General features: G+C 39.8%; 3 protein-coding genes and 1 long non-coding RNA gene across 8 annotated transcripts in view; 2 read left to right on the forward strand and 2 right to left on the reverse strand.

Annotated features, from left to right (window-relative positions):
* The window catches only part of LOC103394963 (pbx/knotted 1 homeobox 2), an 81163-nt gene extending 80923 nt beyond the window's left edge, over positions 1-240 (reverse strand). For both annotated transcript variants that reach the window (XM_008332470.3, XM_017041829.2), the window contains exon 1: positions 103-240. The gene's annotated coding sequence lies outside the window, so the exon portion shown is untranslated. The remainder of the gene's footprint in view (positions 1-102) is intronic.
* On the forward strand, positions 168-3448 carry tmem218 (transmembrane protein 218). The gene is made up of 3 exons (XM_008332471.3): positions 168-310; positions 827-929; positions 3064-3448. The coding sequence occupies exons 1-3, from the start codon at positions 201-203 to the stop codon at positions 3196-3198; spliced, it is 348 nt and encodes a 115-aa protein (XP_008330693.1). The 5' UTR covers positions 168-200; the 3' UTR covers positions 3199-3448.
* LOC112488606 (uncharacterized) lies at positions 2446-10678 on the reverse strand. The gene is made up of 3 exons (XR_003052845.1): positions 10407-10678; positions 3027-3182; positions 2446-2570 (listed from the first exon to the last, which is right to left on the reverse strand). It is a non-coding gene; the product is annotated as an uncharacterized LOC112488606 (long non-coding RNA).
* robo4 (roundabout, axon guidance receptor, homolog 4 (Drosophila)) lies at positions 7568-22975 on the forward strand. Of its 4 annotated transcripts, none has more exons than XM_008332473.3 (20): positions 7568-8093; positions 12178-12504; positions 13280-13437; positions 13948-14068; positions 14330-14468; positions 14625-14752; positions 14954-15069; positions 15170-15401; positions 15558-15679; positions 15836-16007; positions 16131-16328; positions 16422-16464; positions 16875-16987; positions 17285-17614; positions 17871-17975; positions 18094-18241; positions 18651-18884; positions 19121-19464; positions 20967-21036; positions 21803-21907. In XM_008332473.3, exons 1-19 carry the CDS (start codon positions 7901-7903, stop codon positions 21008-21010), a joined length of 3267 nt encoding a protein of 1088 aa, XP_008330695.1. In that variant the 5' UTR covers positions 7568-7900; the 3' UTR covers positions 21011-21036; positions 21803-21907. The 4 variants fall into 4 exon arrangements, with proteins under 4 accessions (XP_008330695.1, XP_024921256.1, XP_008330694.1 ...); XM_025065489.1 differs by lacking the exons at positions 7568-8093; positions 20967-21036 and adding exons at positions 10828-11016; positions 11052-11134 and having other exon boundaries at positions 21803-22975; XM_008332472.3 differs by lacking the exon at positions 20967-21036 and having other exon boundaries at positions 7572-8093; positions 21803-22975.
* Positions 22976-23272: the final 297 nt, after the last annotated feature.

Genomic DNA, 23272 nt, shown 5'->3' on the forward strand with positions numbered 1-23272 from the left:
AGTTTGTAACTGCGTGACGATAAATATGCATAAAAACAACTATTTCGAATCGTTTCGAATGCAAAATAACTATAAAACCCCGCGTGCAATGGATCTACTTACCGTTAGCATTTGAAGTTGCTTCTTTACTCCTATGTTGCATTCACATCAGCCGTAATATATAAGTTTTTCGTTCCGTCTACTCCTCGTACGAAGCAACAATGGCCGGTACCGTGTTGGAGGTCGGTTCGGGAGTTTTTGTCGTTGGAGTCGTTTGGATTGTGGCGCTTGTTTTTGGGACGATGCTGCTGAGAGCATCGGGATCGGCGAAGTGAGTGAGAACACACCACCAACACACACACACACGCACTCAAATTCACCCCCACTTGACGGTGCAGAGGTTTGTCAGTGCCAATAAACGTTGAACTTTTCCTTTTTTTATATTATTTTGGTTCAATCATCGTCCGGATTACAACTCGACCAGAAACTCTAAACTCGCAAATAGTTGATAGTAATACGGTTTTGTATGGAATTCCTGAACCGCAGTTCAGGTGTGGCTTGTGACCGTATTTCACCAGTGCGAATCCTGGTCCTTGAAATGCTGTAGTGTGTTCATCCTGTATCAAAAAGTCCACCTATTTCAGTAGAGTGTCATCCACTGATTTTACTAGCCAACCAAACTTAGCATTTATTTAACATCATAGCTTCATTTCAGCGACGTCTTATTTATATACCAGTTGCTTACAGATAGGAAATACTGTGCACCATTCCGAGCACAATAGAATAATGTTTGCATAAATGCACGGTTTTTATTTTTTTCTGTCCTACTGTGTTTTTGTCTGAACAGGTTGGGAATCATTCCTGTTTTTCTCCTAGCCCTAACCATCACACTGGCCCTAGTGTTTTTCCCTCGCAGTCCAGAGACAACACCTACCGTCAAAGAGATAGAGGTGAGTTTTTGTTGTAACCTGTGCGTGGGTTTTCAACTTTGTAAACACATTCAGTACAGTTTGGGGTTTATATTAATTGTTTAATCAATAAGTTATTTTTTAACCTGACTGATTAACTATTGTAACTATTTTATGGAACTTGGACTTGGGATTGTATCCCCAAATATAACGTAGTGTAATAAACGTGCAATGAGTTATTATTATTAGTTGTTAAATTTAATCAGCCTCAGATATGACTATTAGGGTGGAATTATTTTCTCTCTCTTGTGTGGCCTTGTGATAGACTGGCAAACTGTGTTAGAAGATGAATAATGAATGCACTTTAACACTAGTTGCTGTACTCTATGTCTGTACATGCACCTATCACTATGTCTGTGTGTGCATGTGTGATGTCTGTGCGTGTGATTGTTTGTCGTATAGGCTTTTTCTGCTTTATCTTGGTCCAACAGCGACACAGAACAAACACCTCCCCCATGTTGCCTCAGGGTTGTGCCAGTAAGCCACACAGATCTGCCAGGCAAGCTGCCATCCCATAGAAATAGCAGAGCAGAGCCCCATCCTGGTCAGCTCACGTTTTATAGCCTTTGTGCAAAGACAGACACCAGCATCAGGCAAAATGTGACCTCTTGGATTTCTGCATGAAGCTTGGGAATTAAATGAACCCTTTTATTATGTGAGGATAGAATTAGTTATTTAAGAAGAAATAAAAATCTGAAAAAATATCTAAGTAATATCAGAATAATCATCATTACTCCTAGATCTGCTTTACACACGATTCTAAACAATGCCAGCAGGGGTGTGGCTTATAGTGGAATCCCCACTCTCACCCCTTCTATGCCCCCTCCACTTCTCCACTTGCCTACACCCCACTGTGCGCTCAGTTGCACATTAATAAAACATGGCTCACACCTTGGATTCCTGCTTACAACATAATTGGCAAATTAAAAAGTGAGACACGTTAAATGCATCCATAAGAGAGTACACACTAAACATCCTAGTCTCCCATAGACACCAGTGGCTTCATACACACACATACTGCACTCAGTCAACACAGCAGTTCCAGTAAAATCTCACTTAAGTCAGCACCAAAGCTGCTGTTTTTCTTGTGTAGCTTCGGAATCTTTTCTCACTTTGTCTTTGCAGATTCAGATTCTTTGTCTTTGCAGAATGGTTGCTTTAAACAGTAGAGGGGTTCAAACAGATAAAATAAAGTGTACTTTCACCAAACTTCACTGCCAAATACTGATGGAGTCCTTAAAATTTTATTGACTAGTCAGTAGTAAAAACCTTTCTTCTTTTACTACTCTTTGCAAGTAACTTTTACTGTAAAAGAGATAACTGAAATTTAAATTTTTGTTCTCTCAGTGATTGTGAAAAGGAACATCTGATTTTTTCCCTGCTCCAAATCATTTGTATCTTTATTGTTTTTTTCCTTTAGCCATTTTTTTCTGTCACTGCATTTCATTTTTGTGGCAGAAGAAATGTAACAAAAACAAAAATCTACAGATGGCTGATCGAGAGGTTGAAAGACTTCTTACGCCTTCAATAGCAGGTTGATGATGATGATGACATTTCTTGCCAAGTATGAGTCAAAGATAAACTACTGCAGAGGCCCCCGAACCGTCCATGGGTCATTGGGTACTGGGCCAAAGAGAAAGAATTGATCATTTACTGCATTTAAGGCAAATCCGGACATTTCCATTTACATTCTTCATTCAAAGTTAATTCGGCAATTTTAAATAACAGGTCTTTCAGACAATGATACTAACACAGTGATGTCTAAAAGATGTCCTATTTGTTCCTCTTTCTAGATATTTCAACAGTGGAATTCCAATACTGTGAAAATATCTACATATACACTCTTGCTTTTAAATAAAGTTCTAACATTTGAAGAAAAAAATGCGGAGCACAAGCAAACTTTTTTTTTTTTTACTTTTTGGATGAACTCTACAAGACTGACAGCCTTACTGCCTCTATTGAAGCTCTTTCACTCCATCTTGTGGTGAACAGAGGAATTACTGTACTGTATTACTTCATGGCACATATTGGGCCGTTGACAGTGTTTACTGTTTCTGTGTGTAGAAATGAAGAACCCACCAACACTAAACTGATCGTCCCTTTTCTTCCCCCACAGATAGTGGACACTTTGTTTATCGGCCGTTACGTGCTGCTGGCAGTGACAAGCGCTGTCTTTCTGGTGATGTTCTTCATGCTGCTTCCCTTTCACTTCCTGGAGCCGGTCTATGCCAAGGCCTTAAGAACACAGTAGAACAGCCAGAGTAAGAGCTGGCACCGGGATCGTGTATACAAGTAAAGACAAACAGGGCCTGGCAGCAGGGCCACAGCATCATGTGGAAATAGACCATAGAAAAAACCCAAACATGAGCAGCAGGGACCTGGGTGCTGTGCTGGACTGAATGCTCAATCCAGACTGTTTAACTGTGTTTGGTGATGTGAAGTGATTAAATGAAGAGTTTTTAATGTGTGTGTTTGTAAGGGATTAAACAACTTTCTATAAACCGACTTTTCATTTTTATAAGATTTTATATATTTATATTGTTGCTCCTGTTTTGAGACTATTCAGGCAATATTATTTTCTCATGCCCTCTGCAATGGGAAGAAGCATTGCAATATGCAAAATTGAAATATCTGGACAATTATATAATAATAAACTTACTGTACAATTAATAATTCGAAAAAAATCTACAATTTGACTACATTGATTCATTAACGGTAAATGGTACTTTTGAATGTTTTTTGGGATACGGGTGTGTGTTAGGACCATGTTGACGAGAACCTGGGGGGAACAGAGGGCCACACTGAAAAAAAAGGGAAATAAAAGCACAATCCAGTTCGTGATAATGAGATGCAATCTGCAAGTATAGAAGAAGAAAAGATGAAATAGTTCATAGACTTAGGATCAACAGTCCACAGTAATGAAAGTGCAGAAAAGAGGTGAAGAAGACTGTGAAAACACATAGAAGCAAAATGATGTTTGACAGAAGGGTAGCAGCAGGACTGAGTCTAAAACACTAAAAAGACCTGCTGTGATTTGAGGTTTGTACACAGCAGCACTGTCTGAACCACAAAATGTTAAGTCAGAGGTGGCAGAGATGAGTTCACAGTCTCATATCTCTCCACACCTCAGTCTCACTCTCAATTACTTTCAAGAGTTTTTGGACAAATCTGAAGAGGTTTTTCAAGGCACACATTCATTTCATATCACAAATTTTAATAAAACTCATGAATAAAGTAGCAGTTGGCTCCGATAAAGCCAACATACACCGTGAAGTTTGAGATTGTGACTCGTTCTTATTTCATGATTAAATATTAACAGCTTGAAACATCTAAAAAGAACTGGTGCATAACATTGCATACAGCACCATTTACATTTGGGTTGTTAAAGCAAGCAAAACACAAGTTGGAAGATACATGGCATGGAATTATACATTCACTCTTGAAGTATAAAATCATTTAGAGACACTATTTTCATTCTATACACAACCATTGTGTTTTTTCTTCCCTGCATTGTTTCACATGTTTTGGTTTCACATTTCTGCCAGCCACTGAATTCCACTCCACATTGTCTTGTCATTATTTCTGACAAACACAGTGCTACATTCATACATCCTGATGCTGATTCCATGGAGGAGATGATTCCATAGAGCAGATGATTCCATAGAGAGTAATGAGCTTTTGCAGTCTAGAGGCCCAATTATAAACACTTTCCGCCCCCGCCTACTCCCATTTTAAAAGTGTGAAGCCCAAGGAGACGTGGAGTGGAATTCCAACCAGGATGATGAAAGAGAATCTAATGAATCAAAACCAATCCTATTAGTTCCGGCCCACATCTCCATACTGTGGCTTTTTCTGCACAACAATCCACCACATAATTTCACACAAGCTGGGAAACTGGACGATTTCAACAGAGTAGGCTAGGTAATCCAATCCATTTGAACCTGATGCGACTTGTTGCCTGTAATTGACCGCATGATTACAGAAACACATGATCTTAGCCCCTGCTGTAACTGACCCCGAAATGCCAGTGGCTCAAAGACCACTGAGAGTAAAGACAGTTCACCTGAAATTCCAGTAACCACCCTCTTCTCTGTAGAGTTTTCTATATAAAGAAAGTGCAAAACTGTTTGTGAAATGTTTGCCTGGCATTCTTGAACTCAAAGCATGTGGACTCCCTGAAATACGAAGATCTTCTCCATCTCTTTTTCACACATTCTCCCACACTTCCTTACCTTTGTAATTTCTCCCCCATCCTTCCTTGCTCCCTCTATCCTTTTCCTCATTTTATCTTTTGCTCCTAAAGTCTGTCTCTGGGGAGTGGGAAAATGAGCAGAACAAAGCATGTGGGGGTATGAGGATCATTTGGAGCTGGGAGCTGGCGTCTTTGTAGCACAGCCAGCTGGACATATAAAGAGATGGGGGCGGGAGAGGAAGAGAAAGAGAGAGCAATGCGAGGGCAAAGAGGTGTGAGCAGAAAGCTCAGGGAGCTCAGCTCTGAAGCTGCTGAGGGGAGCGGGGTGTGCGCCTCTCTGGTAGATCCTGCATTCAGATGCATTCAAGCAGAACTTCTGCTTTTCCATTCACAACCACAGCCTCCTCGCCCTCTGTTTGTGATATGGATACCGTCACCATCCCACGCAGACCCCACATCAGTGGAAATCCACTTAGGATTTGGGCAAAGTCGGGGCACTTATCCCCAAAGAATGTCACTTAGTTCATGTTAAATCAAGCAGATGCCAATATTAGCTGTGCCTTTAAAATGTTTGGCAAATAAACCCTGCATAGTGCTCTTTGAAAATAAGGTCGAGTTAAAACTTAGATACAGGACTTCAGAACCTGTTAGTGGATATTTGGTTAGGTGACCTTTTGTCACGAATAGATAGACACATTATTAAGTGTGACGACGCATGACAATGGAAAAAGTGGATTTGTCGGGAGAAACAAACACATTTTGGATTGATATCTTTTCAGACCTGCTTTTTGTCTGATCTGCATAATGCATATCAGTATATGGGGGCTACTTTCATGGAAACGCACACCAGGGGGTAAGTTCCTCAAACTGAGATGGTGGTTGTCTCTGTGTCTCTGTTTCTCTCTCTCTCTCTCTCTCTCTCTCTGGGAAGATTTACTCTTAAGCTGTGCCTCGCCAACATATGATAAAGGTCCAGATTAAAGGTCAGGTTGCTCACCAGTCGATTTGAACATCTTGGACAAGGCACCCCTGCAGGCAAGCCACAGCTGACCCAATGGGGGTTCCAGTTTGACAGTGCTGAAGACATGATTAAGTGCTGGACAAGCTTAGAGAAAGCAGCAGCGACACTGATCAAAGGCCATGGTCACAATGGTTGAAGATGGGTGGTCAGAGTGGCCTGTGCTGACACTTAATGTAACGTTTGTCAAGTTCACCACATACAAAGTAAAAATGCCAACATATGTCAATACTAAGAAAAAAACAACCCTTCAACATCGCATCCACATTTGTGCTTTCTCCAAAAGTCTATCTCAAATGTCCATGTTGTTAATCTGCAGGAGGTGCCATAAGAAATCCACAGGAGGGATGTTGTGTTCAGAATTGTAACTCCATCTCAACAGGCCTGATCTACAGCATGGTCCAATCAACCTATTCTTAGAATAATGAGCAAAAACACAAACCTTCTGACTTTGTCGAAGTACTGTAAACTGTCTACAATAATTGTCAAGGAGGACTCTAATTTAGTGTTAGGTCCTCCAGGGGAGTTTATTCTAAATAGTTTTCTATCAGATGCTTGACTGTCAAAAGTGTTACAGAAGGAAGTTTGAAAGTCATAAGTTCCAAAGGAAACACAAACTGAATATATTTCATGGTAACATCACTATAGGTACCAAAATAACCTCATACTGAATTTAACAAATGAAATATTTTTTATAATTACTTTGAAATGATTCTGTCAAAGTTGGATGGTGTTATATTTCAGTGTGAATAAATTAAAAGCTGTCACGAATTCTTTGAACCTATGCATTTTTAGTGAGCATCATTATATGAAATATGCCAGAGGGGTGGGACAAGACCCCAGTCTCCTATAAACCTATGCATCGTAATTGTTAAAACATAGAAAATTGGTCAGTAGGGTTGACACTTGACCTGACCTAAAATGTTTTTTTTTTTTAATTTTACAGATGCAACGGCTATACACTGTATATACAGTGACTTTGTTTCAGGTCACTGTGACAAGGTCCACTATTCTTTTACACTTCCTTAGGGTTCAGCCAAGATGATGTATGAGACTCATACTGTGCAGACAGACAGCTACAAATTTCCCTGGCTAGTTAACTAGTGGGTGGTTATGGGTAGTACGTGAGAGGGGAGATGGTGGGGGATGAAGAGGGTGGGGGCATCACATCCATCTGATTTTCTTGCAGAATGAAACGTATATGTTCTAGTGTGAATAATTAAATCAATTCATCAAAAAATGTATTTGATGTAGAATTTCACTATAAGAGGTATAACTGAAAAGGTGGATGACTTGGTCAACGTTTGATTAATTTAGTTGATCTGACTTTAGGAAACAAGGCTCTCTTGTGTTACATCCCCAACCCCCTAGTCCCATGCAGAATAAATGGCAACAGACAAGACAGTACCCCTTGGTGCCCTTCCCCTCACTATACACCCAGCATGAGGTCTGAATCTTGTTTTTGATCGCCCCCTCCCCAAACTACCCTCAAACGTCTCCCTCCTCTGAAAAAAGGACCCATGGAGGAGGGTGATGAGGAGACCAGACCAAGAGCAGCCAAATTAAAGCTGGAAGGACGAGGAGACCACAGCCATGATTAAGGAATATGCAGACAACACAGGGTATGACAGGGTTCTAAGTAACAACCAGAGGAGACAAGCTGAACTTCCTGATGGTATGGAATATTTATAGAAGCTGTAGTAAAGGTTCTGCATCTTTAAGGCATTGACTTCTGGAATAAAGATGCGGGTTAGTGCATGGCTCCTCTGTGCATCCTGGCTCTGCACCTGTGCAGCGTACTCACCAAAGTGCAGAAGCCAGGACAACTGTCCATCAGAGTCAGGCCAGGACAGAAGGTCAAAGACCCGGGTCAAGGAGCATGTCCGTCACAACTTCAGACAACAACACCAGAAACAGAGGCCACCTCGAAGAAAAGGTGAGTCTTGATGTATGCATCCCTGCATACCCTGATGTATGTATTAGGCCTGTATAAGTGAGTGTAAGGATAGATACCTGTGCAAATATCTTGACAAACTTAACAAAACAGCAGAGTGTAGGTATTTTACCAATGTAATTGTTAAAATGTAATATATTTCCGATAGTAAAGGAATTAATCTAAAGTACTTTTTCTAACCCTTCTGTTCTGTTAACATTTACTTCCAATACTGGAGTCTCACCAACCCTTACTAATACACCATATAGAAAAAATACATAATAAACTGATGCAAATCCAATATATATTAACACAATAATAATTAATAGATTTGACAGATTTAACAATGTAACAGTTTTTAACAACAACTAATAGAATTTTTTATTGCTGGAGAATGACTACACTGTGCATGAAAGTTGACACAATTTATTTGATTATCGCTTAAGGTTACATTTTGAATGCATTAATAATAACCATTACAACTGTCATTATGTGTAAATGCATACAAGCCCAGAAAATCCCTAGTGACCCACTAATATGTTTAAATTCCACTCCTCTGTATTAAAATAGAAGGTATTTAATATAGAGAGAATTTCTTAGAACTTGTATTTAATATTAAAATAAACTTTTTTAACCAATCACCAACCAACCACTTTTCTCATTTTTGCAAAATGTATCTAAAACATTCTGTTATCTCTGAATAATATTAACTATGACAAATGTATTATTTGAATATTTAAAATGTACAACAACAGTACTGTAAGAATTAAAAAAGAGATCAAACATGATACTTCCAGTGGACTCACCACCTGCAGGAAGGTTTAGGGGGGTTGGTACGGTGCAATGTGATGTGGGTGGCGACTGCTGCCCCCGCGACCCGGTAACGGATACGCGGATGAAAATGGATGGATGGATGGATCAAACATGATACCTGTTGATGAGACTACTATAAAATATAAAAATATAACTTTTTCACAAAGTGAATTCCTTGAAGTACTTAGTCTTTGTCACAGATTGTATAAAAACAGAATGATGCTGTATTTACTTTCAAGCATACAAATACATTGGGACATCCCAATGTATTTGTATGTATTTGCTTTTTCTACTCAGTAAAACAGTAGGCTAACATATATACTGAAACGTGTTGGTGTACCAGACACAGTCACAGAACAGTTCATGTCATTGTTGGACCTGTTTTGATGCTGATTTCTTGATCAAACACACTCAGTTCACACAATTAATTGACTCTGAAGTCACTTTTTATCACATTCCTCTCTATAGCTGACACATTCTTTCTCTTTTTTCTAACTCCATCCCACCCTCTTTGCCTGCTCCAACACTTCTCCTGACCTTTGGTCCAGAACCTGAATGAGGTTCCTTCCCTCACCACATCCCAGCCCAGTGGAATTCCCATGAGTTGTGTTTAGCCGGGACTCATCCTTCATCCTCTCTAAAGCTTTTGTTGCCGACTGAAAGCTGGCCGATGCCGGGGCCATCAAGCCCAAGTTGTTGGATCAATATAAACATCCATCACTTAGCCCCGGCTCTTTCTGAGTCTCACAATGAAGAGTTCACCAAACAATGCTTTATTTATGAGAGCCATTGGAGGGAATGAACTAGGGCAGTCCACTTACTTCTTAGATGCTTCTTTTTTCTGTGACTAGGAAACAACTCAGTAAATTTTATAACCCCATACCATTACATAAAACAAATTAAGATAAAAGTCAACAGAAAACAGCAAACAAATTAAAACAAATAATAAATGGCACTTAGAGGGAATGGTTTGATTTCCACATTTGTAGAGGTAAAAACAAAAAAATAGAATAATTTACAGAAAATAATTTGTAATGTTGTAAATGGTTAATTTTTTTTTTACATTTTGAATGTTTCAAATACTACAAACAGAGAGCCACAATAATGAGAGAAATACTTTTGCAGACACCAGATGAGAAAGACACATAATTTCCTTCAATTGTTTGGAAACTAGGCAGACTCTGAATTTCCTGTTTTTAGGAAGTGATGACAGCTGTAACAAACCGTTGCGTGGTACAGAACATACAGTACTCTATTCAGTTCATTTTTTATTTGACTGAAATATATACATATATATATATATGTTTTGAGACAATATCTAGGTATGAGGTATTTTCTGTTGGTGTTGCAATTTGAGAGAATACTGTGTGACATCAACTATATAAAATGTATTTGGTATAATATTTTAATGGAAACTCCTCTTTTATCAGCCATGTTTCCTACCAGTGGTGTTTTATTTCTAAACTGCTAATGTTTATGTCCAGTGTAAGTGTGAAAACTCACCAGAGCTTTGGTGAGACTGTGTGGGCACGTGGACTTCGCCTCATCAGTCTAACACTGTGCTGTGACAAACAAAACTCCGTGAAAAATCAACAAGTAAACCAATACCAACCAACTTCAGGTGTTCTGGGTTTGGTGCGTCTGTCAATTGCGATTCAAAGAAGGAAAAACGCCGAAAAAGAGCCTTCAGATTAAAAGAGTAAGGGCTCGTGTTTGTTAAACAAAACAACATTACCAGGATCTATTTGTTGAAACAAAGCGTTTTTATTTAATTGATCTCACAAAATATATCTCCTGTGAGACAGAAAATGTGCAGTAAAGTGAAAATTGCACGTGCATGATTTTTATTTTGAAAAAACCTAAGCGCAATACTCCTGACTACTACTTTACCTTGACATTGGTGTTGCGTTCATGGAACGGGGAGCGTCCGTAGCGGAGATAACTGATGCGACAGTTTACTATTATATTTCCCTTGTTATTGGAAAAAAATATATTGTAAGGGGTTGTTTTGTTCTGCCAACAAAACAGTGAGAATTAGTTAGATGTTGTTTTATCCTCGCGTTAAGATACTGAACTAAGTTTGTCTAAATAGAATGAGAAGTGTTAGAGAAAGGCTTTTACTTTAATTTTATTTAGTGTTAGAGAAAGGCTTTTACTTTAATTTTAAATTTCAGTAATGGGCACAAATATGTTTTTGAACTTGTTCTTGTTGTTTGGAGTTTTTGTATCGGGTAAGTTTGTTTTATTAAATATATGCCTCACTTAACTAATCTAAACAGACTATTTCAGACATTTTATATTTCTTTTTTACGTAAATATACTTTCAATGTAGTCTCAGTTTACACCACCTTATTTCTGAGGCTGTGGTTAACGTTAGAATGTAATTTACATTGTCAAATACAGCTTAGATAAGTTTAAAAATGAAATTCTGATCAGGTTTTACAGTGAATGAAATGCCAGTCTAACCTCAACTTCTATGTGTATTCGATGGGATTAAATTCATATTTAATACTAAAGATCTTGAGCCCGAGTTGCATCACAGCGTTGTATTCCACTTTGAATTTTCACAGACTAAACACCATTTAAATTCTACATCACACATCACATTAATGCATTTTTGTAGACTAAAAGCATCCTCTATCTTCACATGGACAAATGCTGCCATTATGTGGAGAAACAAAATGACCATGAGGTTGAAGAGGTCATTGTTGGTTGTTATCTGACTTTTTTTTTTCAGAGAATAAATGAACAGACAGGGCAACTATTTTAAATTTATGACATCTCAACATGTTCCCAATATGCTACATTTAAGCACCCAAGCATTGTTGACACAACAGGGATGTAACCTAACGTATAAATCTGTCATTAACGGGCATTTTGGAGTAAAATTCCTCCTGAAAGGCCTTTTGTTCTTTGCGGATGTGCTGTTGGGGGAGTTCCAGGCAGCTTTTGTTGTGGCTGATGTTCCTGAGACCTTCGAACCTCCTCTCCTATCAGGAAGCTGATCACAGTCTTCCAGTTTCCTTTAGCATAGAATCCAACTTCATGGGAAACTTAGACAATGGCATTCCACTCCTGCTGGCTGCAAATAGAAATAGTTTGTTGGCAGCTGTGTTAAAGATTGTTTGTTTTGGGTGAGCGGTTGCCAGCTAAACGAATACTGAAGGGGTGGAATGATGTTGTAGTTGTAATGTTGTTATTAAAATAAAAATAAATTTAAGTTGAAAATTAAAGAGATGAGTATGCATAAACATCTCCTATTTATCCCTATCAGGTTTTAGGGTTCTTGCCGAGGAGATACCGCCCCGAATCGTACACCACCCTTCTGATGTGGTAGTCAAAGTTGGGAACCCTGCCTCTCTCTCCTGCCGAGCAGACGGCAGCCCCAAGCCAACCATTGAGTGGCTGCACAATGGCCAGCCACTGGCATCGCTGAATGGAGATGGTCATTGGCAGGCCATGGTTTTTCCAGATGGTAGTCTCTTCTTTGTAAGTGTAGAAGGAGGCAAGCCTGGTCAGTCACACGAGGGTATCTACACCTGTGTGGCCAGCAACAGTGCAGGGAAGGCCACCAGCCGTAACGCATCACTGCACATTGCAGGTAAGGCCATGCAGAAAAAAGGACAAACAACCACTCGCACCCTTATATACAGCCACAGTCAGCGTAGAGTGCTTGCTTAACTTAAATCCCAGTCTCCATGTCTTTGGCCAGCGTCTTAGGGAACAAATCAATAAATAAAGAGCACAGGCCACCTCCATAACAAACATGAACTCATTCTTGTGAATTAACAGTGTCAACAACAGACAAGAACACACACACATGGTGTTAAATTCCACATGTCGTATATTACAATCATCTTTAGTCTCTTAATAGAACAACTAGGTCGATTAGTTAAAAAGTATAATAGACTGATATAATTAAACCTTTAAATCTGATTAATCACAGTGGTGCTTTGGATTAATCCTGATTAATACCAAGTGTTGTTAATCATGTCTAATATATCGTCATTCCTAAATTAGACTTTTTTAAAAAAACATCTGGAGCAGCCCATCTGTCGAAAGGAAAACTGCCACCTCTGCTTCTACCCTTTACACAGTTAAAATTCTAATTAAGAAGTAGTTTTGAGACAGTAGAAAGTCACCCTGTCGTCTCCTGCTTATCTTAGTATAGAACAATGATTTCCTAATGATGTTGAGCAGAAAAGAGAACCAAAGGAGAGCCAAAGGAAATACAGGAAAATCAGGATTCCACAAAAATGCCAAATTAGATCAGAAACCAGAATTAATAATATACAAATGTCTGTTTGTTTGTTTGTTTGTTTGTTTGTGTGTTTGATTTGAAACCTGTGTGTTTTGCCATGACTTTGCTGTTGCAGGGTTGAAGGAGGACTTTATTGTGGAGCCCACGGATGTGGAGGTGGCAGAGGGGGAGGTAGCCATTTTAAACTGTGAGCCCCCGCATGGACACCCTGAACCAAACGTCATGTGGAAAAAGGACGGTTTGCAGATTAATAGCAGTGACCATCACTACACTGTAAGACCCATCTCCTACTAAATCAACACCTTCAGTACTGCATTTCACTGGTAGTATGTAGTATGTTTGCTTCTATTGCACAGGTAAAACTGAAATGACCGAGAAGGAGTGGAGATAAAAAGATTGTTCAGAGGTCATTACAATGTAAAATTAATATTACATATTATTCATTTTAAAATATACAATTAATGAAAACATCTACTGATTCACTACAACAGACTCAACAGTCCAGTTAGACTAGTGTCAATGTTATCTCTGTTGGCAAGTGTAAAAACTGACTGCTGCCTTTTTCCTTATTTCACATTAGCATTAGCTGGTTAAAAATACTTAAGTACCCAGTCAAGCTACTTAAGTAGCCAGTCAAAAAATGTGTTTACAAAGACCACTGAAGTCCTTAACTGAACCAAGCTCTCGATGCCTGAAACCCTTCATTACAGACATACACCAGTGTCACAAGCAAAAATGTTGTGTCGTGAACGTTACCTGTATTTTTCTCTGCTCCTGCTGTAGGAGTTGAGTGGAAAGCTGATCATTGCTCCCACAGAGAAGAGCCACTCAGGCGCCTACGTGTGTGTGGCCAGTAACATTGAAGCAATGAGAGAGAGCAGAGCAGCTCGACTCTCTGTGCTGGGTGAGAAACAAGTCAAATATTAGACGTTTGTCCAAGTACGTAGATCCAGTTTTCCAGGATTATACTGCAAAAAACTAGTGTCAATTATTTTTAGCTAAATGTTTCTCAGTACATTAGGCTACAAATAAAGCCTTTGTGTCTTTAGGGAAGGTGGAGAAATACTACAATATAAAATATACAATTGCTGCCAGTATAAATAATGAGGACATAATACAGGAGGAGTAAAGCACAGTCCTAACCTCATCTGTTTCTCTGCCACAGCCAAGCCTGTTTTTATGCTGAAGCCTGAGAACGTGTTAGTGAGGATGGGGGAGTCAGCCCAGTTCTACTGCCAAGCTAAAGGTGACCCTCCGCCGTCTGTGAACTGGAGCAGAGAGCAAGGGTCACTGCCCAATGGCAGGTACTTACCACCTGACAAAAACATGAACAAACTGTGAAGTGAATACACCGTATCAGCAATGACTCATGGAACCGAAGTTTTTATTTTCAAATGAACTCCCAGAATTGTTAAAATGATACAGTCTTCATTTGTTATTTGTTGTATGTTTAACCTTAGGTACCTCGTAAACCCAGACCAGACTCTTCAGATCCACTATGTCACGACGGAAGACGCTGGAAAATACATCTGCACTGCTGCCAATGACATCGGCGAGGTCACCGTCAGTGCACAGCTGCTTGTTGAAGGTCAGAAAATGTCACATATTTTTGCACTTGATGTTGATGTAGTGCTGAGCATAAGCAATAGAAAAACATGAGTTGAGAAGGCAGAAAAAAATGAATCCATGTTTCCAAGTATCCAGGTTTTGGCAGAAACTCACACAGTGACTTTCCAGCTGCTTAAATTTAAAGTTTAAACAATTTTAACGTATAAATCACTTTTCCCAGAGGTGGCCAACACTAAACAAAAAGACCTTCACAAAGAGCTGTCTGCCCTGCGGGTGGCTCTGGATAATGTCACCATCATGACCCCTGGGTCCAGCATGTCCCTGGTACAATGGAAGGTATAGAAAAGCTTAGTGTTTCTCAGAGACATTAAAATTTCAGCAGTGTACAGTGGATGAATAAATGTAAAGAATCTGTTTTTTTTTTCTCTATGACCAGCTCCAGTATCTTACTGTCCAGCCACATTACCTCGATGGCTTTGAGGTTCTCTATCGCTCCCTCCTGCCTGCTAGTTCAGAGTGGGCAGCCAAGAAAGTGACCCTGCCCAGCTTCCAAACTCAGGTGGGGCCTTTAAAGAGAGGTTATAAGTACGAGTTCAAAGTCCGTCCCTATGGAGGCAACTTGTATGGAAGGGAGAGCAACACCCGTCACCTCAGAGTGCCAGAGACAAGTGAGAAAAGATACAGTTATAGGAAATTATTTGATTTCCAATCAACATTACTGCTAACTTAAATATATTTAGGTATATATATATATATATATTTATATATATACATACATGTGCTGTCATATGAGTATAATAACATAAACCATCTTTACTGTGCAGTTCCCAGTGCCCCCCCACTGGCTGTGTCCATAACAGTGAGGCATGAACAGAATAACACCATTCATCTCAGCTGGGAGCCTCCTCCATATGAAACTCATAATGGTATCATCCATGGTTATCAGGTAATACACTGACAACAGCACTGCTTTATAGTTACTGGCTCTCAGGTGTAGTATCACTGTGTGTTCTATAATTTAACATTTTTACCTTCACTCCCCTCTGAATATTCTGAGGGCATAGATTATTTAACCAGGAAATGGAATCTGTTCTCCACTCAGGTTTGGTGTTTAGAGTCCGACAAGCAGCAGTATCAGAACTGGACAGTGGACAGTGGACAACACAGCCTTGATATTACGGCTCTGAAACCAGGGAAACATTACTGGCTCACTATAGCTGCTGTCAACGGTGCTGGAGTTGGACTGCAGAGTGACCCTCATGGATTTATCATCAGTGAGCATTTTTAAGTGTTAGATAGCCTCCGCAAGTCCATCACAGACTTAAGCCTGAATTAACTGAACATCATCATTGACTTTTTATAAATTATTTCCTCATATTGTTTTGTGTGTATGTCAGACTCACAGAGAGGGCCTAGTATCGAGTCAGAAAACCAAAGACGACCTTTACCCCAGGTCTTGGCTCTACTTCAGGATCCTGTGTTGATTGGCGTTATTGGCGCCCTCCTGTGGTGTATACTCATGGTTGCAGCCATCTACCTCTTCAGACGCCACAGCAGAACAGGCCACTTAATACCAAGACATAGCAAAGGGAAAGGTGAGCCTTGCATCATTTTTATATTGATTTAACAGAAAAAAACAAAACAAAACATTGTGTTCTCAATATGTTTCTCTCTGTTTTTTTCTTCAGGTTTGCATAGACTGGCTAATGAAGATCTCGTTATTAAACACAGGTAAAGCTTAGAGAAGTGGCTCTGAGGCTAATAACCAACTCATTGGCCAGTTCATTAAATACATCTCACTAGAAGTGGGTTGATTAAGATTTTCTACAGTTTCTATATTACGTATCCCAGAGACTTTTTGGTCAAACAGGTCATGTTCAAAATGATAAATCTTTTTTTTTTTACTATTCTGATCTTCAGCTGGTTACTTGGCAATGTCTCAAAACAAAAAGCATCAAGTTGCTGCCATAGGATTGGCTGGTTAGAAATCAGTATTAATAATAAGCAGATGAACAGTTGTTTCTAAAATAGTAGCTGATGAGTGCAATGCAAAATTTAGATAAACCTAACCTGATCACACAGTCTTATTTGTTAATGGATGTTAGTTTCTAATGTTGTGACATTTTATTGTCTGTTTAAAGGATGGCAGCTCCAGACTCTCCATGGATCTCTGGAACCTGGAGACCTGCCTTTGGTCAGAAATACCAGGATTTATGGGCACAAGGTCAGAAGCACCCTGGCATGAGGAGCACCAGTGAGTGTAAACCTGACCATTCTGAAATGATTATGGACATCCATAATGTCCTAGTAAATACTGGTATCAATGACTAATGGAAAAAAATCACTTAATTTCTAAACAAGAAGTTGTAAAGTGTTAAAGATGTGGATTAAAAACTCCAGTCATCTTCAAGTCAGAAATTTTCACCATGTTTTGAAATAAACGGAGAAACTGTGACAAAGGACTGTGCAGAAAAACATGTAAATAAAAGTAAATGACAGCTGACATTTCACAGCACGTGTCCTTCTCTGTTGATGCTGTCATTGTCCTCAGGCCTGCCCATCTCATCCAAGAAAGACCCAGCCTGTGCGGACCACATCGTACCTATTGTGACCGATAGCTGCGGAGTCTATGGTACTTTTTACGTGGACCTGACGACTAATGGTCTCAAGACATTTAACAGTCCTGGGTGCCGCCCTAAAGTGTCTCACAGTCACTTGCCATATCAGCAAGGAGTCGAGACCATCAAGATATTCTCCCAACCTGTTGGTAAGAGCTCCCCCCTTGGAAGCCAAGAGATGCTGCCGTGGAAACAGGGCATACGTCCACAGCCCAAGATGGGTGTGCTGAGAGAGTCGAAGGAAAAAATCTACAGCAAGCAGGGTGAGTTTGGTGGATGGAGGAGATTATTATAGTTTAGAAATAATTCAGTTCTAGTTATAGTGAATATATAACTGTATGTCCCTGTTCTATTTTGCCACATTTGTTTGTGTATTTTGGTTATTGACATATATTCAAGGATCCCTTAAAAACTCCAGGTCTGCAGTTTAGATCATAGAGCAGAAATTATGTTTGTTTTTTGTCTATTGGCTCCAAATGAGGTGGTCACCACTTAACTCCCCTTTTCCATTTTCTTCAGAGTTGCATGCAGTCAATAGTGTCCCCATAGTACAAACCAGAAACCAGGTCTGTCCACCCGGTATCTACAAACAGAGACTCAGTCACATCCCTCCAGGCCGATATGGTGTGGACAGAATCTTTTCCTCTCCTGCCCTCTTACTCATATTAAAGAAGTTGTGCCTCATGTATGTCATTAGAATAATCAAATAAAACCATCTGCTTCATTACATCCATTTATTCAGGTGGACATCCTGAATGTGCTGAAGTCACCGGTTGTCCTCGTCTGCTGCACTACTCTGCATCACTTCACCTGGTGGACATGCTGCCTCCACCAGGACAGATGTCCACAGACCACATCACAGATGCACACAGCCTGTCCTCAGATGAGGGGTGAGGCAAACACAGCTCTGCCTGTGTAAACAACAGCAAAGAAAAACATCACACTTGTAGCTGCACAACTAATGTGGTTTTTTTCCTATGAAGAATCATACAGATCAGATGAACAAGTAGTTCAATAAAGTCTGTAACACACAGGCCCCGGGCCAGAAACTGTCAGATGACATCCTTTTTGTTAATAACGCCTGTTCAGAGAGTGTAAAAATGTCAGCTTGTTTGTTTGCTCCTTTTCTAAAATAACTCAATGTTATGTCATACTCTATTGTAAAATAGTATAATGATACATAACATGATATATAACATGATATAACAAATAGATTTAGTTTAATTATTGTTGATTGACAATCAAACATTGATTATTCCAGAGGTTTATTTCTAATCTCTACACCTGTACTTTCTTTAGATCCAGTGGTTCCACAAAGATCACACTGGACATGGGCTCCCTCCAGTCTGTGTCTGCTGGATCTGGCCAACATGGGCAACCAGGTCATTTTAACAGTAGTAACAAATGCCCCTCCCACAGCCATCAGTCTGCAGCACCGTATTCCATGTCATTAGAAAAGGAGCATGACGGCACACTGACGGCACAGGAAGCCACGCAGTATCTGGAGCTCAGCCCCAAACCAGAGAGATGCAGGTGGAGTGTGACAGTGTGTGTGTGTGTCCAGTTCAGATAATATGATGTTCTATGGAGGCATGATTCCATTGTACATGTATTAGAACCACTCATATATCTGAGTAATAAAATAAAGGTGGGTAGTTGTGGAGATAAGGAATAGTGGAGGCAGGAAGTTTCTGTAGATACTACGACTTAGCAGCTAAAAGAAGAAGCCAAAGAAGAAAGCCAAACAAATCATTACACTCTGCCAACAGTGTTTTGCCAGAGCAGCGGCCCTTCCTGTCCAGTGCCTTCTCTCCACATCTGGACTACATGTACAGGCCAGCACGTGCCTCTCAGCTGGAGGAAGATTTTGCTCTAGATGAAACTCCGTCCACCAGTCTGCAGCGTGGCCGCCTGCAGAGCACACCGTCTTCCTGCTACAGCGATTGGGACAGCTCACTGTGGAACACCTGGAGCTCAGTCTCTGACACCAACATGGCCAGTGCCCGCACCAGCCTCATCAGCTCAGTGGACAGCTGCTACACCAACGACAGCGCTAACTTCGCACGGTTGTTAGCTGTGGCAGCAGAAAGTATGAGTGGAGCCTCTCTGTCAGGTGAGCAGAGGATCAGCCAGTGCTTTTCTGTATTTTATACATCCAAAACATAGACCAGATATAGGAAATGGACAGTGGGCACAATGTTCCACTTGTCAAGTGTCTATTTTAAATATAAGTTCACAAAATCCCTGTGGTAAGGATAATTACTATTCATCATACAGTATATCCCAGTGGCATACAATGCACTTCTCATTCAGGCCTTCAGTGGCGTCCTTTGTGAACAAATGCACATCCTAATAATCTCATTATGTTTATGGAAGCCATCAATAATAGGCAGAAATGGAGTAAAACAAGTCTTTATATCTCAGATAACTCATGTAAGCCACAATACCACCATTACTGAAGCAACAAAACCACAAAACACAATTCAACCACAGCTGTGACATAATCTACATCAAATGCATCCAATCAAATCACCCAAGTCGCCAACATGGGGCATCTACTGTAGAAAGCCTTGATATACCAGTTTGATGCAACACAAAATCTGATTGATTTTGTTTGATACAACATAAATATTAAGAAAAACATCAAAAAGGAAGTCTGCCCTGCTGTGTGTACAGTATATTTCCACTAGATGGCGCCCTATCCTAAAACGCTTTCGACGGGCACTACTGAGCCTGTTGTCTGTACAGGCCAGTGGGAAAAGCCGGATATCACATCATGACAAACTCATGACACATCAAGTTTATTCTGTGTTACTCTCCCTGTCGTCGCTGTTGGAAAATGAAAGAGTTCGTTGTAGTTTGGAGGTTACACACTAACGCCTTCTCTGTGTGTGTTGTCTGTTGCTTCAGGAAACAGACACTGAATCTAATATCTAAGGTGGAACAAGGCAATTACTTAGGGCCTTTCAGTAAATTGAAGTCACAGATGAGTCATCCTTTCTGCTCTGTCACTTCATCCGTCACCCACTCTCCCCGGAAGGTACCATCAGGCTTTTCTTTAAGAAAAAAAAGAAAGAAAAAAGAACTGTTTACCCATCTTTCTTTTTCTGTCATGTCCTTCTACTATTCTTCACCACACAGCACTGCACTGGAACCAAAGCCCCTGTGCATCTCTCATCTCTCCATAGCTTCTAATTCAGTCTGGAGGACTTCAAGCATTGGGTCATTTCTTTTGGTGCAGTTATTTCACCCGTCAGTGTTGTTGTGTCTGCCAGTCGTTGGTTTACACAGAAGAAAAAGGAACAACTTTTCTGCACGGCAACCACATCAGTGGATGAAACTAAAACTATCAGCTACGTTAAATGTATGATGTATGATTAATCATTACGATCACAATTAATCACAATCAATCGTGATCAATCCACAGTTACTCCTCTATAATCAGATTTCAAATTGGAATCATTTGACAGCCCAATAGAAACTCTTTTCTTACATTGTTGAATCTAATTTAATCAGAATTAATTTATTCTAATTCCCTTGTTATTAATCGGATTAAACATTCAATTGTTTGACAGGCCTAATTTTTTATACACACATCTGGTTACCTGGTTACAGGGGCAGTTCAAAGCCGCATCCAGCAGAAGAATGAGTCCATGTAACGCTAACACTAAGGATCCTTAGAGTGGTAAAACCATGAATATCATACAATAGTAGCACCAGTGAAAGTAGTACTAGTAATTGTAGTAGTAGTAGTAGTAGTAGTTGTAGTAGGAGTAGTTGTTGTTGTTGTTCTTGATGTGGTAGTATCAACTTTGGTACAGTAAGTGTCGATAACTTGCAGATGAATTTTCCCAACCTTTTTTTCCATCTCAAAATGAAGAGAGAAAGATTGTTCAGAGTTTAAGTATAAAAAGACTGTCTGTTAAATGTCTCAGGAAGAGTAATATTTATCTTCTCATTTCAGCTAAATTCCTGCAAACTGAGGCTAAAAGTTTATGTCCTTAGACCTGGGTTAAAGGATAAAAACAGTGCTGACTAGAAGGATATAAAAACAGCGGGCTGGCATGATTCACTGGGCCACATTGTATAATATATATTTTCACTGGCACACTCATTATAGCTTCAGTTTCTCTGCCTCGGACAAACTGCCATTACTCACGGAGAACAACATTCTCTGAGGTCTTTTAAAGTACATTAGAACCCAGGGCGCGGCTGGAGTGAGGTGGCACCGTGACTTCTACCTGCTGCCTGACAGATATTTGAATAGTTTTATTTTCACAGGCGGACAGCTGCTTCAAAGCACATACAAAATTAGCTTCTCCTCAGAGTCGAGCAGCATGAAAAGTGTGCCTCCAAAGGCAAAAATGCTTTTTTCTCTTTTAAACAGAGAAAGAACTCTGTCTCCTTAATATTAGAATGCATGTCATCATGTCCTCCTCTTTTATGTTCAGACTTTTCTCCACCGGCGTCCCCACTCAGCATCCTGTACCCACCGTTTCACACAGAGGGCGAGTCGTACGGGGAGCCAGAGCCTGTTTGGGACTGGAACATGGCCTGGGTGGAGGAAATGGCGGCCCAGTACAGAGCCCACTACTCTGACAGAAGTACCAAACCTTTCAACACTTAGGGACTGTGCTCACGGATAATGAGGGAGACAACACAAGTGAATCTTCTGAACTTTGGAAACACCTCACAGCGGTGTCAGAGGTGCCAGAGAGCCCAACTGTTTAATTTTAACTTTTTTTTCTTTTACTTTCAAGAAAGTTCTGAAAACAGTGCTGAGGTCTGAGTAACTCAGATGTACAGTTATATACCAGAGATATAGATGGACTGGAAATATAATTGGAGCTAACTCTTTGATGTCTGAAACCCCTCTGTCAGGAGCTGCCACGTCTGCTGTGATGCGTCTCTTATATCTTTCTCAGTTTTACGTCAGGACGGTCCGTCTGCTGCTCTGCATCCTTCCGATGACTTTTGCTGAGTTGCGGCAGTTTTGTTTTTCTCATTAGAGAAGGAAATAATGAGACAATTCCCTCAGGATGCCTTCACGCAGTATTATTTTGAAAAGGCCAGGATGCGAGACAGTGAGAGGTCCATTACGCAAAATACGTACGGCGTCGCTGTAGTGCTGTCGTCTTTATTGTGCACGTACACACAGCAGTATGGTGATTTTGTACAGACTGATTCACTGGAGCAGTGTACATATGCAGCAGTTCAACAGATTTTATTTAAGCGCTCACAGGAACAGACCTGCTGTTTCACATTCTGACAAGTTTCTGAAGTTTTACTGTGAAATGACCTTTTCTTTTTACACTTCCTGTCCACCTTCTACTGTTATGCCAACTTAGCATAACCATTAAATATAGTAGTTCAAGATATTTTACTGTTAAAACACACCGTAGATTATGATGTGAATTTTAGTGAAGAATATTTTATTTTATTTTATTGAAGTTCTCAGTGTTTAGTTAAAATTGTGCATGCTTGCTGTTTTTCTACATCTAAATATCTTTATGATCTACGTATATAATTTTACTAACTTTAGCTTTGAATTTTATAAGGATTTTTCTGCTGACATTAAAGATGTTTCTACACTCTTAAATAAAAAAAACTTTTGGAAATTAAAACACCTTGTTGCATAACTCTCTCTCAGCCAACAGAGGCCAAAACAACCTACGACTGCAAAGGTAACATAAGTAACAGTTTAATGAGTTTTTCATTTAGTAAGGTCAACATGCAAGTATCGCTATCCAGATAACTAGCATTCAGTGATTAATGGCAAACAATATGGACCAAATTTTATTGTTTTAAATCCCAGGTTATTCAGATAATTCAGATAATGTTTTAATAAAAAGGTCTTTTTATTTGCATTTTATGAAGGAGAACCAACCTTAATGGGGAAAGACTTTGTACTTTAATGATAA

The sequence above is a fragment of the Cynoglossus semilaevis genome, chromosome 19 (assembly GCF_000523025.1).
Source record: "Cynoglossus semilaevis isolate Cse_v1.0 chromosome 19, Cse_v1.0, whole genome shotgun sequence".
Classification (NCBI taxonomy): Eukaryota; Metazoa; Chordata; class Actinopteri; order Pleuronectiformes; family Cynoglossidae; genus Cynoglossus; species Cynoglossus semilaevis.